Source organism: Anastrepha ludens, chromosome 6 (genome assembly GCF_028408465.1).
Source record: "Anastrepha ludens isolate Willacy chromosome 6, idAnaLude1.1, whole genome shotgun sequence".
In the NCBI taxonomy this organism is placed as follows: Eukaryota; Metazoa; Arthropoda; class Insecta; order Diptera; family Tephritidae; genus Anastrepha; species Anastrepha ludens.
This window is the reverse complement of record NC_071502.1, coordinates 22,365,523-22,382,534: the sequence shown is the minus strand read 5'-3', so window position 1 is coordinate 22,382,534 and position 17,012 is coordinate 22,365,523. Positions and strand designations below refer to the sequence as shown.

The 17,012-nt window shown below is 39.9% G+C and overlaps 1 protein-coding gene across 11 annotated transcripts in view; it reads right to left on the bottom strand.

The window, feature by feature from the left end:
• The window catches only part of LOC128866713 (uncharacterized), a 276,476-nt gene that overhangs the window by 26,618 nt on the left and 232,846 nt on the right, over positions 1 to 17,012 (bottom strand). For all 11 annotated transcript variants that reach the window (XM_054107629.1, XM_054107635.1, XM_054107638.1 and 8 more), the window contains 2 exons: positions 13,127 to 13,235; positions 8,217 to 8,322 (listed from right to left, as the gene is read on the bottom strand). In XM_054107629.1, the coding sequence (XP_053963604.1) occupies positions 8,217 to 8,322; positions 13,127 to 13,235 (215 nt within the window). The remainder of the gene's footprint in view (positions 1 to 8,216; positions 8,323 to 13,126; positions 13,236 to 17,012) is intronic.

The following is a 17,012-nucleotide window of genomic DNA, read 5'->3' as shown; positions in this document are numbered from 1 at the left end:
TTCGTATGTTTCTTTGAGGTTGGTGGCATATGCGATCGGGACAGCTGGATGTTTGTTACCGATATGAAGGAGCACTACTTTAAGGCTGTTGACCGATGCATCGATGAAAAGTCGCCACTCCTCTGAAATATGATGGTAACCCATGATGCAAAGAATAATGAGATGGCGCCCATCGTGGTCCCGTTACTTTGCGCTCAGCGAATTTGACAACTAGTTACGTGATTTTAGCTCCAGTATGGACAGATTACCATTTTCGTAACTTGATTTAGCATTTTTTTTTTGTTATTTTTATTATTTTTTGTCTCGGAGTTTTAGTTATTTCTTCAAGACATTTTTCTAGCTGTTCTAATTAAAATGCCATGTTTATAATTTTGTAAAATATACATTTTTTAATAATTATTTAAATAATTCACTCAGTTTTATTTAGCTTTACTTTTTTTAACATCTGGTGGCATTGCCCGCGATTGCCGCTATTGTTGGTGTTCTTCTGCTTTCGGCAGTCAAATCTCTCTCTCGCTAAAGCAGAGTTGCCTAGCTTTGGATATAAAAACGCACTAAATGCCCATTTAAAGAAAATAAAACACGAAATTTTTATTGTGTTAAGTAAGAACTTTGTATGCGTGACAAATTGTCTGTAGAATGTGCGTTTTTTTTCTAATAAATGTGTTATGCTTATGTACAATTTAATTTATGAGTTTTTTTTGTTAAGCGAAATTCTTTTGTTAGGGGAACGACTTTTTTGCTATATTTGAAGTTATGTAACTAGATAAGGTACTCTTTTTGTAAAAATGTCAGTATGGTTTCTTTAGTATTTTCTGTTTTTTTGTTGCTTATTTTTACTATGAATACACCTCTTGATGCTCTATATCTCACTAAGGATTGATGACCGGAAGAAACGATTACACCCCTATGGTTTCAATTCGCATTCAATAAGTTCAAAGGCTTTTTAAAATGTGTAAAAAGGTTTTCAATCTTAAGAAGAGTTGAGAGAGGGGCATTTAATATTTTTGCATAGCCTTAAATGGAGCCAAAAATTTTATTTGCACTTTCAAATTATCAAATTTTATAAGAGTAAAAAAATTTTCATTAGCACTAAACTTCTTTTGTATAATAATACAGTTTTTTTTTCAACCTAAAGTCTCGGTAGCCTTAAATTAAAAACATAAAGAAACAAACACCAAACTTAAAAATTGTCGCATTTTCGGTATAAAAAAGCACTAAATTTATTGCGAAGAGCAAATGGTTGGCAATACTGCACAACTCTGCAAACGTGACGTCACGTACGCTCTGATGGGCGCAATCTTCTTTCTATCATTCTTGAGGGTAACCAATATATATATTCCACTGCTTAAAGCGTATGCAAAGAGTTCGGCTGTTCTCTTTGACAAATTTCCTTCTCGTACAAGGTCATTGAAGTCGGCTTGCGTTACTAAATGCGGCACTGCAGTCCCAAGTTCACTGGGTGTTGGTACAAATTCCGATACTTCTGGTTCCCCGCATCTCGCATTCGATGCAAGAAATGTTGATAGCATTGTTGGTGCTACTGTTGGTTCTCCATCCCTTAATTCGGGAACATCATCGAAAATCTCCATTGAAGCCGCTATACGTTCTTCTGGTGAGTACAGAGCCGCTGGAATAACCGATTCTACATTAGCGTATCATATTTTGTTGCGGCGAAAGTATTGGTACCCTTTAGTTTGAGTAAAAGTTACGCAAAAGTAGCACAGTTCACTGCCGTACTCCGTACGTGGTAGCCAAATTGTTGGTACAGAGCACTTTATTGTTGACCTGCCATCAGTAAACTTGCATAAATTTCTATAGCAAAAGTCGCACACGACTTCCGGAGTATACCACAAGTAAGGAACATAAGCAGTCTTGAATATTTTCTGAAACGAATTAACCACTGTTTTCGTAATATTTTTAAAATTTTTATTTGGTGCGAATAAGCCACAAACATAACAAAAGTTATTTCGAGTCGGGCACTGCATTTTTCGTAAGATGAAATATACAGAAAGACGTTTTCGCGCAACAGAACTTAAAACAATTGTCAAAGTATACGTCTCCTAGTAGCGCAACTGTCAGATGATCGGAACTTCCGGAACTGTAACAAACAACAAACGGCACAGAGTGTGTTGTATGAAACAATAAATTAAAGGTAAATAGTTGTTTAAAAATTTGGAGTCCCTTCAAGTTATGCCGAAAATTTAGAAAAAAAAATTTTTTTTAGAAAAAAAAAATTCAAGAAAATCTGAGAATTGATAAAATTTTTTTTTTTTAATTTTACATAATAAAAACATTTCCACGAGTCTGCCTGCAGAAATTCAGCGCGATTAGATCACGGAAAAAGGGTTAAAAATTGATCCAAAGTTTTTCACACAGGCGGACTACGAGCTCTATATTTTATACATAAAAAAAAAATTGTGACGTGTACATGAAAATCGCCGATACACGTGTATTTTTATTTTTTCTCCCCTTTCAGAAAAAGTATTGTATATTTGGTTCATAGGACAGAAAAAAAGTTCGTTTTTGTAACGCAGTGTAATATTAGGAATTTCCGCCTGAAAATTTCACAGTATATTCTGAAGATACTACGCTTTCAAAATATCAAAAACAAAAAAAATCGATTTTTTGAAAATTTCACATGGACTCCCCTCTTAAAACTAATGCGGGTACGAAGTTTCATAGCTGGTTGAGTTTTGGTATGAAAAAGTACAAGTTCCAAGTATCTCAGAATTCCCATTGATGTTTGATAATTTTTATGCAGACGCTGCAGGGTGTTTTCTGCCCAATAAAAAATTGCAAGCATTCATTTTATAAAGAAAGTGCATGGCGGCCTGTGAAACCAACATTTAAAAAGGCAAAGCGATTTTTGAGTTAACTAAAATTTGCATTTTGTTTGTACTTTTTTTTCCTTGTTCACTTCTCTCGGGAGCACAGGGCCTGGAAAAGACTCTTCCATTGTACACGGTTCTGTTTTATTGTTTTTTTCACCGCCCCATGAAATGTTCCATGAATTCGCGCAACATCGACCTTCTCCATTTGCATTTTATTGTAATGAAAATTTGTTAATTTTTTTCATCCAACTTCAAATACCAGCAATTAAATGCATGCATGGGTCAATCGCCCTCTCAAAGCGACGCTTAACTAGAAAGGCATTTTTAGCAGCGCTGGGTATTTTGTTGGATATAATTACCAGTATTGTCACAAAATTTTCCCACAAAACTTAGATCACCTTTTGCTACTATATTAATATAACCATAAAAGTAAGTAACTTCTTACTCAACAAAAGAACAACAACAAAACGGCTTTTAAGCCCACTCACATACCTTTTTTCATGTATGTAGCAGAGTATTTCTTGCCAAGGGTAAACCAACAACGCACACACACCCACACTAGCGTCACTGAAAAACACACGTGCAAATATGCAAAATTTCACCCGTAGTCCTTCGCTTATTAAACTTTGCATTGCAGCGGTGGAAAATTTTGCCAACAGTTAAAAGAGTTGTTAGCTTGACTATCATTGCCACTGCTGCGGTTGCTGTTCATGCTGATGCAGATCAAACCAAACAAGTCAAACAAGCGGTGTTGACTACAGCAGACATTTATATGTTTCAAAATACCCCACGGGATACGCTTCAACTAGCGAGGACGTTATGCGAGTATATTTCAATTGGGTCAATGGCTATGGCCGGCATGTCGTTCTCGGTCTGTGTAAGGTCAAATGAAGTTTCTCAAGTGAAGTTTCAGCTGAGTAGATTAGATTTCAGCGAAATTGAGAAAATTTAAAAAAACCTGCTGGAGCGGGAGGCGTGAAAGGAAGCCAGTAAAGATCATATTTTATAACTCTTCTCTCCTTAGTGGAATTAGATCATCTACCAAATTTCATTGAAACACCACCACGTTTATTATTTTTGGCCACAGCTTATATTGCAACGGGACACTATGCAATATGGTGCTAGATTTCTTTACTTTCTAAGGCCACATTTACGTTTTTTGTAATGGAATTAAGTTATTTACTAAGGAACAAACCCATCCTCTTTTGTCAAATTCATTCGTGATCATTGTTAAAATTTGTCCATTTTTATTGCAGTGTTCTTGCTGTTAAACTCATGCATCATTTTGAGAGGTGTAAATTTTCCATCAGCTGCACTGACTGCATGGTGAAGTGCAAGGTTTTCGGCCTTTCTATAGGAGTAATTTCTAAGTTTCAGGATCAGCTTGTCGTGCAGTGGTCCCATGTCAATTGCACCTCTACCTCCTCCTTTAATAGGCAGTGCAAATCTCAATACAGAGCTTTTAGGATGATGACATTTATGTTTAGTCATTATTGTCCGCATCATGCGTTCCAAGTTGTTCAGTTCAGTTGTTGGCCATTTTACTATGCCAAAACTATACGAAATTACAGGTAATGCAAATGAGTTGATAGCTCTGATGTGGTTATTTTGTACTCGGCTATAAGCTTTTTCCTCATTTGCATTGTTTCAACATTGTTGTTAACAACTTCACCTTTTTCCATTTCCTTAATGTTTGCAGTGGTGTTGTCACCTCCACCCGGTTCAATATTTATGACTTGACAATATTTATGGTTGGTTGGTTTATGGGTGACCCCGCATCGGAGTGTCACATAGACTGCAAGTTGGGTCCGTTGTGTTGCCCTAGAGCTCATTATGTTATATGATTTCCCCACCTAACCGAGATTTTTATTGTAGATTTTGGTCAAAGATATTAATTCGTTTCGAGAATTTGATGAGAGATTCGATTTTCAGGTTCGAGAGTACTGAAAGATTGTCAATTGTTGGAGAGCCTAGAAGAGCGAGTCGACTTCTGGCTAGACCGGGACAACTGCACAGTAAATGTCTGCTCGATACTTCCTCATCTTTGTCCTCGCAGTATCTGCACAGGTCGTTTTGAGGAACCCCGAGCCGACGTGCGTGAGTGCCCAAAAGGCAGTGGCCGGTGAAAAGAGATATTATATGCCTTTTTATGTGTTTCAGATTGTAGGATGGCCCGATTTGTCTGGTCATAACGCAAGTAGTTTCCACTCGCCACCTCCGATCAGCAATGCTGTGAAATTCTCGATCAATAAGCATTTTACATGTTGAGAGTGGAATGTGGATTGTGGGTAAGTTACTAACATTTGATTGCGCAGCTCCAGCTCTCGCGAGCTCATCAGCTTTGCAGTTACCTTCGAATCCACTGTGATCGGGTATCCAGATAACTTGGACAGAATTCTGAACACTTATTTCGTTAAAAGATAAGAGACAGGATCGAACCACATCTGAGTGGGTATAAGAGTGGTGAGTGCTCGAACGGCTGCTTGACTGTCGGTGAAAAAGCGGATATCCTCTATTGATATTCTATTTTCTAAGAGAGTTTTCGCAGCATACCAGATAGCGCATACTTCCGCTTGGAATACGCTACAGTAGTCGGATAATCTAAATGATAGATTGATGTGAGGGGAATTGGAAAAGATTCCAAATCCCACTTTACCGTCTTGTTTTGAACCATCTGTATATATAATCAGAGGGCCATCGATTTCAGTTAGATTTGTCTTCCATTCTTCCCTAGTTTGGAGTGAACAGGAAAATAGCAAGGGTGGTGATGGAAGACTTACATGATAGTCTATTATGTCAGAAGAGATAACAATGTTCCTGTTCAGTATGGCCGAATGGCCAAGATACTTATTCCATTTCGATATAGCATTCATGCGTGTCGCTGTAATCGCTTTGCCAGCCAGATCGATAGGGAACAAGTGAAGCAACGTATTTAGAGCCTTAGTTGGTGTTGTACTTAAGCATCCTGTTATCAGGAGGCAGGCTGTTCTTTGGACTCGATCAATTGTGGCTACTATACACCGTTTTTCGAGTGCTGTCCACCATGCAACCACACCATAGAAGAGTATCGGTTTGATGATCGAGGTATATATCCAATAAATGATCCGAGGTGAAAAACCCCAGGTTTTGCCTATAGCTTTCTTACTAGTATAGAGAGCTATGAAAGCTTTTTTACATCTGTTTTCGATGTTCAATTTCCAACTCAACTTCCTATCTAGAATAACTCCTAGATATTTAGCTGAGTCAGATAGAAGTAATGATTCCCCTTTTAAAGTTATTGTTTGCAGTGGAGGAGATTGTTGTTTCCTATTGAAGAGAACAAGATCTGTCTTTGCTGGATTCGCATTTAGTCCGCATTCGGTGCACCATTTTGACAGAATATTGATTGAGCGTTGCATGAGCTCAGTGAGGGTATTCAGGTGTTTGCCTGACACGCAGAGAGCAATGTCATCTGCATAGGCTACAACCTTGCAGCCTGCTTTTTCGAGATTTCGACGCAAACTGTTTACAGCGAGATTCCAGAGAAGGGGTGAAAGTACTCCGCCTTGAGGAGTGCCTTTGACGGCGTACATTCTCATGCGGCTTAACCCAAGCTCTGAAGTGATTATTCTATTTTGGAGCATTTGTTCGATCATCTTTCGGATGGAGTAATTAATACCCAATTTGGCAATTTCAGACAAAATAGCGTTGGGTTCAATATTATTAAAAGCACCTTCTATGTCCATAAATGCGACAAGAGAGTACTCTTTATTGTGAAGGGAAGTTTCCACTGTTTGCACCAGTGAATGAAGTGCCATTTCAGTCGATTTCCCTTTAGTGTAGGCATGTTGTGCCTCAGAGATCAACTTAGTATCAAGTTGGGTTTTGATTTGCTCATCTAAGAGTTTTTCAAAAGCCTTTAAGCAAAACGAGGTTAGGTTAATGGGCCTGAAGTCGTTTGGTTTGCAGTGTGAAGGCTTCCCCGTTTTCGGAATGAATACTACCTTCGATTTCTTCCAAATTGCCGGAAGGTAAGAGAGATTTAAACACTTGTTAAAGATCCTTGTTAACCAAGGCAGTAGAATTTCCAGTCCTTCTTGAAGTTCTGCTGGAATGATGTTGTCAGAACCTGGTGATTTAAATTTTTAAAACTTAGTATTGCTGCAGAGATGCCATTAGAGCTGATTAGATCTGATCTATTCCCTGATCTTTGACCATTGCAATTTTTATTTTTCGGCATTTATCAAATCCTAGGGGCATTCGGATATCTTTAGAGAAGCGAATAACGCATTCTATAAATTTTTCCAAGTATTTTTCTTTGTCTGCATATAACTTTAGGTCATCTACATAAAAGATATTTACTATATTTAATTTTATTTCATTTCATTTCATTTTATTTTATTTTATTTTATTTTATTTTTTTTATTTTATTTTATTTATTTTTTTATTCAACTTATTGCCTAATTATTTTTTGCGCTTTCCATTTCATATTGGATTTCATTTATTTAATTTCTTATTGTTTTTTTTTCATTAAAATTTTCTGAGATCAAAAATATATGGAATTTTTTTAACTAAATTTTTTTTATTATATTTTGTTTTATTTCACTTTACTTTATTTTATTTGGTGCCACTTTTTTATCTAATTTATTTATTTATTTTTCATACTGGATTTTATTAATTTAGTTGTTGTTTTTTATCACTATTTTCTGTATTCAAAATTATATAACTTTTTTTTATTTAATGTATTTTGTGTTATTTTATTTTTGTGGTTATTTAAATAATATTATATTTTATTTCACTTTATTAACTATTTTTTTTATGCATTTTTTTTTTCACTTTTACTTTAACTTAATTTTATTTCATTTCATTTTACTTTATTTTATTCCATTTCGAACAACTCGGCTTCCCTAAAGAGTATTCCTGCAAATAGTTTGTATGTAGAAAATTGCCCAACGCACTGGCGTTTCTGCGGTTGCGGTTAGAATTTAGCTAATTAACTCTATAAAGTGGCTGATGACCACAATTTACGGGCAGTGAAAAGGCAGCTACTCAGAAAACATTTCAATGCACCAACCGGTAATGGGTGGAAGAGGTCATACCGCTTCGAGAGTGACTAGAGTTGAACTAGTTGCAGTGAGCAATGCCAACGCTCCGCTATTATACGATACGCGCAGTGAGGATTAGACGAATATTAGTGCGCGTATTGGTGTAGTCAATCATCTATGCGTCAGTTTACTAGGCCGTCAGCTTCAAAGGAATTTGTAATGTACTTCAGAACTAGCAGGGTACGTACATATGATTTCAGAGAAAGTGCATATGTGTGTATAAGTATGTATATGTGTATGTATGTAAGTGATGGCTGGAGGTGATTATAATATTTGCGCGCACTTCAAATTCACTTACCTGACGTGAAAGCACGTTGGCCACATCGTTTGATGCCTGAGAATCGGATTCGACCTCCTGTAGGAATGTTTCCCATGTTTGGAAAATTGCCATATGGCAGTCGGGTCTAAAGAAGAGAAAAAATGTTGTGTTAATTATATCAAAAAATCAAAAATTAAAAATTATTGAATATTCGTAAAAAAACTTTCTGTTCCCAAAATTTTACCTCGATGGAAAATCAAAATCAGTTTAGAAATACTGGAACACAAAGAGGAGGCGAGGGAAAGTAGATACTTATAATGAGAAGGTAGTATTAATTCCAAAAGTGTGTAGGGTCTCCGAAGTGAAGGCCGATAAACTTCCTTTCTTCTTAATACCATATTCCATGGAGGCTTTCAGATACTCGTATGCAACAACAACTATGGGCAGACAACATCGTGCATTTCAAACTCGAAAGCATATAACTGGGTAGTGAACTCATGGAGTTCTCGCTATCAATATTAATAAGAGATTTTTCTTTAAAGAAATTATCACCAGCATGGTCCTCTGCATAGAAGGAGCATTTAGTTAGATCTTTCTGGAGATTGATGTTAGATCTGAACGCAGAATGAGAATAGAATGATTTCTGGTGGAGTTACCGGCGATAAACAAAACTGTTTTACATCTGGAAGAAAAATGGGGGGAGGCTGACGAGTATCACAAATACACTGCCCGTCGTCCTCAATGCGATTCTATAACCCACGATGCTAAAGCTTCTTCATTCCAATATTTGTTATCGCAAGCTTCAGACCAGCTGCAACGCAACTAGATTGCATGCGGCTCGAGTATATAAAGACCCAGCCTTTATTTACGCTAGAATTCTGTAAACTATCCTCAAATATAGAGAGATTAACAACCCGATATACTCAAAAGAGCTCGCACTAAATCTCATTCCTCTATGCCACCCGAACTATTTTAAAGTTTTTCAAGTTGAGTTAATGGCCCACGGAGAGACGATTATCTGCCTCGGACGTACTTCCATCTCTATGTAGCCTCTAAAAATTTACTCTGACAATATAATCTCTTTTGTATTGATCTTCATTTATAGTACGCGGCATCAGTGGGCATCTTCAGATAATAGGTCTATTTATAAGTTCGTGCGGTTTTACAACAGATGGCGTAACTTGATTATTATTCCATCGATCCACATTTCCAAACATTCATTGGAGAGCTACTGTCGTAAGGCACAAACGTCAGTATAAGTTTTTTATTTGAAGCGTAAACAACAATATTTTTACCACACTTGAAAATGTCGAATTTCGTGCCAAATAATGTGTTTTTGCGGGGAATTCTTCTTCATTATTTTAATATGAAGAAAAAAGCAGCCGAAAGTCATCGTATCTTGGTGGAAGTTTATGGTGAGCATGCTCTATCTGAGCGAACGTGCCAGAAGTGGTTTGCACGCTTTAAAAGTGGTGATTTTGGATTGGAAGACGAAGAACGCGAGGGTGCGCCGCCAAAGTTCATGGATACCGAATTGGAGGAATTGCTCGATCAAGATCCGGCTCAAACGCAAGAAGAGGTTGCAAAAACTTTGGGAGTTGATCAATCAACCATTTCCAAACGTTTAAAAGCCATGGGAATGATCCGAAAGGTAGGCCATTGGGTGCCGTATGAATTGAAGCCAAGAGACGTTGAACGCCGTTTTATGGCATGCGAACAACTGCTTCAACGGCACAAAAGAAAGGGTTTTTTGCATCGAATTGTGACTGGCGATGAAAAGTGGGTCCATTACGACAATCCAAAACGTCGGGCAACGTATGGATACCCTGGCCATGCTTCAACATCGACGTCGGCGCAGAATATTCACGGCCTGAAGGTTATGCTGTGTATCTGGTGGGACCAGCTGGGTGTTGTGTATTATGAGCTACTGAAACCGAATGAAACGATTACGGGGGATGTCTACCGACGACAATTGATGCGTTTGAGCCGAGCACTGCGAGAAAAACGGCCGCAATACGCCGATAGACACGACAAAGTTATTTTGCAACATGACAATGCTCGGCCACATGTTGCACAAGTGGTCAAAACATACTTAGAAACGCTCAAATGGGATGTCCTACCCCACCCGCTGTATAGTCCAGACCTTGCGCCATCCGATTACTATCTCTTCTGATCGATGCAACATGGCCTGGCTGACCAGCACTTCCGTAATTACGATGAAGTCAAAAAATGGATCGATTCGTGGATTGCGGCAAAACCGACCGAATTTTTCACAAAGGGAATCCGTGAATTGCCAGAAAGATGGGAAAAAGTAGTAGTAAGCGATGGACAATATTTTGAATATTAAATTTGTAACCATTTTACGTCAATAAAGTTTCAAATTTCGAAAAAAAAACCGCACGAACTTATTCATAGTCCTATTAAATAATTAAAATATACTCTCTTTGACTGTGCACGACCTGGAATAGAACTCCGTGAACCCCTTTGTGTTATACTTTCCTCCCGAGATCTGATTGAGTCAAAGAATTGACCCCAGCGGAATTAGACGATACATCCAACTTTATTTTAATAATTTATCCTTCCTTCTTGAGGAGCGTCCAGTAGGCTCTTTAATGTGCATAGAAAGACCTTACGAACTCTCACTATATGGAACACTGTTTGCCTTTGTAATCACATCATGGTGCCTCGCTGTCGTGTGACTTCTTCACCTTGATGCTTGAACTTAGTCGCTCAAGACCAATTTTTTATAAGAGCGTACAATTGCTGGCGTATGCCGATGATATTGACATCATCGGGCTTAACAACTGCGCTGTTAGTTCTGCCTTCTCCAAACTGGATAAAGAGGCAAAGCGAATGGGTCTGTTGGTGAACGAGTACTAATCGACGTACTTTCTGTCATCAAACAAACAGTCGACGGATTCGCGTATCGGCACTGTTCACGTTATGATTTCGAGGTTGTATGAGACTTCGTTTATGTCGGAACCAGCATTAACACCGATCACAGTAACAGTCTTAAAATCCAATGGGAAATCCCTCTTGCCAATAAATGCTACTTTGGACTAAGTAGGCAATTGAGTAGCAAAGTCCTCTCTCGACGAACAAAACTAACATTCTATAGGAATCTCATCATACCCGTCCTACGTATGGCGCAAAAGCTTGGACCATGGCAACATCTGATGAGGTATCATTGGAGTGATTGAGAGAAGGATTGTGCGGAATATTTTTTAACATTTACAGGTTGGTGAAAGCGAGTATCGTAGGCGATGTAGCAATGAGCTGTATGAGGTTTACCACTACATAAACAAAGCGAAGGAATAAAGAACCAGCGACTTCGTTGGCTGGATCATGCCATCTGAATGAAAAAAAAGCTACGGCTCTGAAATTATTTGATGCGGAACCAGCTGGTGGTAGCAGAGGAAGAGAAAGACCTCCTCTACGTCGGAAAAATCAGGTCGAGCAGGACTTATATTCTCATAGACTTGGAATTGAAGAATCTATGCGTCTCCCTAATACCAGCAGTGTCTTCCAGGCGGAAGTACTGGCAATTGGGAAGCTTGTAGGCTACTAATCGCAGATTCCTCTTTTAAGGACACTATCGCTATTCTTTCGGATAGCGAAAACCATAAAGTAACCTTAATTTGGGTCCCTGGACACCGAAACATAGAAGGTAATGAAAAATCCGATGAACTGGCAAGAGGGGGATCTACCATGAATAGCGTTCTTGCAGTACCGGAATTCACATTATTAGGTGCAGTCAATAATGCAATTCCTCTAAAATACCTTCGAATTGCCAATTGTAGATGGAGAGACCAGACGAAATACAAAATCAGCAGGACGTTATAGCCCACCTACAACCTCAAGCAATCGTCGACATTGATAAACAGAAACGACGGGACGCCTGTAGACTAACGGCAGTCATAACTAGCTTCTGGTCTATCGGACAACAAGCAGCCAAAATAGACATCCCTCACAACACATTCTGTCACAGTTGTAAACAACCGGAGAAAAAGGAAACAACCTTCCACTTCCTCTGTGAGTTCCCTGCCCTATGGAAGGACAGAATGATAACCCTGGACAAATCGCTGTTCGAGAGTCTCGATCAACTGCCTGGCTTAGACGTCAACAACCTAATAAGGTTTCTAAACCGCACAGACTGGATATAGTCATGCTGTGAATAACCGTTAAACAAGTTGGTAACGAGGATGTGGCAACAAAATGGTGCAGAAGCGCTAGTTGGATTCTGGATGAATCCCCACTCTAACCAACCAACCAGGACTTGGATTCACTTGCTGTATCCAACTGCCGTCGGTTAACATGAGAAGGAAACGACTGGGACGCTTTGCGAAACTCGGCCACAATCGCTTAAGCGGGTATTGCAAAAATCAAGTAGATGAAAAAGAAGTCTTCGTTATCAGGTAATTAAGGTTAGTAGGATCAATCATCTTTGGCTTTGGTGAACTGGGTGATGAAGCACCAGAGTAAACCCTCTGCAAATGCGCAACTCGTGCAAGGCGAGGACCTACTCATCTAGATACATTGGATATCCTACCACGTCTACTATCTGTAAAAACTGTAAAGAGTAACTAAGGATGAAAATTAGTAAGAGCATGTCGAGTAAGGCATAGCATAATGTTACTTAGGAGGCTGATTATAGTCTTTTCAGTATATATACAATAGCTTTTATGCTTATTTCAGGATCAGCCATCGCTACAATATTTTGCTTGAACACGAATTCTGTGTCTGTAAACCATTTTGCATTAAATAATTGGCAGGAGGATAAGTCAAAAAAATAGGACAAATACTAAAATTTATTGAGAAAGTTGGCATCTGAATTCATGAAGATTGGCTCCCTTATGCGAATCTTGCATGCCGCAGTGCTAAATCCTGTCGATATTCTATTTGCCTACCCATTGGAAATCGATATCTTGCATTTGTATTTGTATTCTTACCTTTCTTTGCGAAGTTCTGCATTCTTTTTACGATAATTGGAGACTAAAGTTTGTAGGGCAGTTGCGTGTTCCTCGTATAAATGGGAAAGGGTTTCGGTGAAATCAGATACTGGAAAGAAATAAAGCAGAGTATGGATTTAAAATTAATTAAAGTAATTGAAACTTAAGCCTTCGAAATGAGAATTTATATTTTCCATAATCACTAATACATACAAACACACAACATAACACAAAATGTCCCATCCAAATAATGCCACCGCCACCACACCCAGATTAGGATGACGAACTGCCTTCTTGGGCCGCCAACAAAGCAAATATTGATGCAGCCACAAACTTCGTATTAAATGTAAGCAGATGTAAGCATATGACCGATAGGTTTTCGTAAAAGAAGATGCGCACTTTGTTTTCGTGCCACAACTGGCCGCGTAAAATTATGACTAACTGTCGCACGCACTCGTGTAAACAAACCCGCCAACATCGCACAAGTGCGCTTTGGGAGGCTATTAAAAGTTTGAAATTAAATTTGTCTACTACGCAACGGAGTGAAATGAGCCGATGGCTGATGACGTATTGCTGCTGTTGCTGCTCGCTTTGGCAGCTGGCTGGCAGCTAGGAGCGTGAATCCTTTGATATGATTTTATGCGAACCCAAATCAAATTGATGAGAAAGTTGAAAATATCATTAGCTGCGCTAATGTGGAGCTTTTAAAAATAATGCACTTTTATACTTTGGTTCGTCTTTAAATAGTTGCCTTTTGAATAAAAACAAATTTTACGAACAAAAATGATTATTGAATTATAGGCAAAGCAGAAAAGGTGTTTATTACTTTAAGAGGTGCAAATTCACCTTTATTTAAAAGTTGGCATCCTTTCTACTTTTAATGAGTAATTTTGCTACAAATATCTACAGTAGACGGTACCCGCGTAGCGAATAAGAAAGCAAAAGTTCGCCGTATGCCACTGAGTCTGAAGTAATTTTGCAAGGCCATTTTTAAGGTATTCGAAGTCTATGGACTTTGAAGCAGAGCCGTAGCGTTTTGTATCCATTCGGACTACGAGTATAAGACTCAGCCAACGAAGCCGCTGTATGTTTTTTCGCTGCGCTACGTCTATGTCATCATAAAGCTCTACAGCTCATTGTTCCCTCGCCTATGATATCCGTCATCATCAGCGTGCAAAGGTACACAAATCTTGCGCAGAACCTTTCTCTCAAACACTCCAAGCGTCGCTTCATCGTATGTTGTCATCGTCCAAGCTTCTGCGCCATACGTTAGGACGGTTATGAAGAGAACCTTATAAAGTGTTCGTTTTGTTCGTCGAGAGAGGACTTTAGTACTCAATTACCTACTTATTTCAAATTAGCACCTGTTGGCAAGGGAGATTCTTCATTGGATTTCAAGGCTGTCACTGTTATCGGTGTTAATGCTGGTTCCTAAATAAACGAAGACTCTTACAACCTCGAAATCATAACGTGAACAATGCCAATACGCGAGTGCGCCGACAATTTGTTTGATGACAGGATTTGGCCTCGGTCACCACCAGATCCATTCGCTTTGATATGAATATCATCGGCATACGCCAACAATTGTACGCTCTTATAAATAATTGTCCCTGAGCGATTAAGTTTTGCGGCTCGCACGATCCTCTCCAACTTCAGGTTAAAAAAGTCACACAACAGCGAGCAACCCTGTCTGAAACCTCGTTTGGTATCAAACGGCTCGGAGAGGTTCTTCCCAATTCTGACGGCGCTGCTGGTGTTGAGCAACGTCATCTTACATAGCCGTATTAGTTTTGCGGGGATACCAAATTCAGACATCGCGGCATACAGGTAACTCCTTTCCGTACTGTCGAATGCAGCTTTGAAGTCGACGAAAAGATGGTGTGTGTCGATTCTCCTTTCATGGGTCTTTTCCAAGATTTGGCGTATTGTGAATATTAGGTCGATGGTAGACTTTCCAGGTCTGAAGCCACACTGATAAGGTCCAATCAGTTGGTTGACGGTGGGCTTCAGCCTTTCACACAATACGCTCGCTAGAACCTTATAGGCGATATTTAGTAGACTAATCCCGCGATAATTGGCACAGATGTCAGGATCGCCCTTCTTATGGATTGGGCAGAGCACACTCAAATTTCAATCGGCAGGCATGCTTTCATCCGACCATATTTTGCATAGAAGCTGATTCATGCACCATACCAGCTGCTCGCCGCCGTATTTGAATAGCTCATTCGGCAGTCCGTCGGCTACCGCCGCTTTCTTGTTCTTTAGTCGCGTTATAGCTATTCTCACTTCGTCGCGGTCAGGTAACGGAACGACAGTAGGAGCCGTCAATGATTGGGGTATCGGGATCTTCACATTCTCTGTGACATGCGCAGCTGTCACTATTTAACAGGTTCGAAAAGTGTTCCCTCCATAATTTAAGTACGCTCTGAATGTCAGTCACCAGATCGCTGTCTATGGTCTTAAAGAAATACACCCCGGCCTTGAAATCTTCTGCAAGCCGAAACTTGCAAGAACTTTCTGGTAGAATTTTCGGGCGTTGTTCCTATTAGCCAGCATCTCAAGCTCTTTCTATACTGCCGTATTTCGGCATGTCGTTCCTTCTTTCTAAAAATACATCTCTCTTGCTTCCTTAGATCCCGGTAGCGATTCCGCATCGCTCGCATTACGCCCGATCGCAGTGTGGTTCTATAGACAGCATCTTTTCTTTCGGCGGCAGCATGACATTCCTCGTCGTACCAATTGTTTTTTCGGGCTCGCCGGAATCCGATTTCTTCTTCGGCGGCGGTACGTAGGGAACGAGAAATGTTGCTCCATTGCTCGTGCATGCCTGTTTGTTGGGCAATACTCTCTGAGAGTGGGAGTCGAGTGGCGACTCTTCCGGCTTTCTGTTGTGATTGAAGCTTTTTGATGTCGAACATTCTTTGCGTAGGCAGATGTACGCTTTTTGCTGCACAGAGTCGTGTGCGTAGTTGGGCTGCAATGAGGTAGTGATCTGAGTTGCGGTTGGGTCCTCGGATCGTAAGTACATTTAATAAACTAGAAGCGTGTCTTCCATCTATCACAACATGATCGATCTGGCTTCGCGTTTTTCGATCAGGAGACTGCCAGGAAGCTGGGTGTATCTTTTTATGCTGGAACCTGTACTGCAGGCTACCATGTTTCGGGCCTCGGCGAACTCGATTAGCCTCTGTCCGTTACTGGATGTTTCGTTGTGCAGGCTGAATATTCCAACTGTGGAACCAAAAATTCCCTCCTTGCCCAGCCTGACGTTGAAGTTGGCAAGCACGATTTTTATGTTGCGGCGGGGACAACGCTCATAAGAACGTTCCAACCGCGTTTTGATGCGGATCATTGCGAGACGCTCGTCCACCGCAGTGAACGATAGTATTTGGCGACGAAGTCTCTCTCCCACAACAAATCCGACACCGAATTTGCGCTCCTTTACATGGCAGCTGTAGTAGACGTCGCAAGGTCCTATGGTTTTCTTGCCTTGCCCCGTTCATCGCATCTCTTGGATGGCAGTGATGTCAGCCTTTACTCTCACGAGGACATCAGCCAGTCGGGCAGAGGCACCCTCCCCATTAAGGGACCGGACATTCCAGGTGCATGCCCTCAAATCGTATTCCTTATTTCATTTGCAGGGATCAGTAAAGGTAGTCCTCATCCGAGGCTTTGTTGCTGTTTTCATTGGGAGGGCTTTTTAAGTGGCCGGTCCCAAACGCAGTGCACAACCAACTATCCTGGGATGCTTCACCTTATCACATTGGCTCGCTCTCAAATGGGTGTTCGGAAGCTACCCAGAAGATACTTAGGCGAAGCACGGAAGCTGTGAGCTGCTTGTACCGTATACAGAATAATCGTCCTGATCACTCCCAAGTCAATGGCA